The 1,645-nt window shown below is 48.8% G+C and overlaps 1 protein-coding gene across 1 annotated transcript; it reads left to right on the top strand.

Moving 5' to 3' along the window:
* Nucleotides 1–189: 189 nt before the first annotated feature.
* Pmar_PMAR014729 (conserved hypothetical protein) lies at nt 190–584 on the top strand (the record flags this gene model as incomplete). The annotated part of the gene is made up of 1 exon (XM_002778752.1): nt 190–584. A coding segment is annotated over one exon (395 nt), but the record flags the coding sequence as incomplete, so codon positions are not given.
* Between the last annotated feature and the right edge of the window lie 1,061 nt (nt 585–1,645).

Genomic DNA, 1,645 nt, shown 5'->3' with positions numbered 1-1,645 from the left:
GGTACTGGCCTCGGGACCATCGAACTGGCTCGTTAATGGAAGCATCGTCCCCTTTACCTGATATAGGCTTTGAAATACTGCCTTATGTTTCGAGTGACTTCCACGGCGTCCGTATACCCGACGTTTGTATGACACTTTGCGTCTTGGGAGCGGCCGTGATGGTATTTGTTAAATTCAACTTCAACCAAGCGACTATTGTTCTAAAGCGCACATTGCTCTTAGGGGCAATAGGGTACACTGGGAGAGCTCTTAGTGTTCCTATGACTCAGCTGCCCAACCCGGACGCTAGTTGCAAGGCGATCTTGGATTGGGATCACCCCTTGATCTCGATTCTGTTGGTCCCATTTGGTCTTGCCCACACTTGTGCAGACGTATTCTATTCTGGTCACTCCATATCGGTCACACTTGCTACAATGGTCTGGTGGGACTATACCTCGTCGATTGCCTCGAGGCTCTTCGGCCTCTTCTGGGGCCTCTTTACTTTGCTGGTGATAATGAGCACACATTTCCACTACACATTGGACGTGGTGTATGGTGTGGCCGTAACGTTCATTGCATGGCGTTTGTATCACTACGCGATGAAAGTCCCAGTGGTGATGCTGAACTCGCGGTTTATGTTGTTTTGGGAGGCTGATGCTTTCCCGGTAACGCCAATGAATTCCCACTACACGACGATTAACATCCCCAGTCTGAACATGCAAGTTCAGTTGTGCAGCGAAGCGCTGCAGCCAGTGTTTGTATCGGAGTCAACAGCTGAGGAGGCTGGTAGTCTACTGTCAGTCCGGGATAAGGCGACTGCTTCGGGCGATGTGGCCTCTTTTGGAATCGTCAACTTGCACTTTGCGAAGGACCCCCGGATACTATGGGGCTTGCGGGTTGCAGATGACCCCGACAGTGGGTATGGGAGTCTTCCCTGACAGTTACCTCAGTTGAGGTTAATGACATACCACTCATATCATCATCTTGCACAATGATCAAGTAATGATCGACAGTAAAACAATTCACTTCGTGTATCATTATATATATGTGTGCGTTTTCCTTTTGGGTCCGTTTGTCAGTGTATTCCATGTGAATCGCCGTCTCAACCCGCCAACGGGCGAGGCGTTGGCTTCTGTAGCTTCTGGCAATGAAAGACTACTCATTCACTATCCGTTCCTTAAACCCCGTTTCCCTAGTATTGTAGATGTGTTCGGTTTGTTATGGTATTGGTAGCATCCCCCCTGATAGACTTGTTTCAAGTACTGTACAATGGTATCCAGTCGATTGCTTCCAGCAGTAGCAGCGTGGGATCTTGGCATGATGGTGGACTCAGTAGTGGGCACAATACAGTGCTGATTATTACTGCCCTCGAGACCCGCAGACCGCATTGGTCATCTTATCAGTTTGTCGACTAGGCCTGATATGATCCCATAGGACTCAGTTTCAACATAGTAGTGATGCTAGTATCGACCACGACTTGGATCTATCCTAGATACCTGTATACGGAATGGCTCAGGAGGTCGTCTTGGGTGTTCTCGAGTGAGGTTCTTCTTGTCAACACCACACCGTCACTGTCACAATGTTCGTAGCTGCATTTTTAACAGCCCTATCTATAGTCTTCGTGTCGCGTTACTCCCTATTATATGGCCATTGAGTGCAGGACCAG

The sequence above is a fragment of the Perkinsus marinus genome, assembly GCF_000006405.1.
Source record: "Perkinsus marinus ATCC 50983 genomic scaffold scf_1104296948198, whole genome shotgun sequence".
NCBI classification, from domain to species: Eukaryota; Perkinsozoa; order Perkinsida; family Perkinsidae; genus Perkinsus; species Perkinsus marinus.
This window is presented reverse-complemented; position numbering and strand designations above follow the sequence as displayed.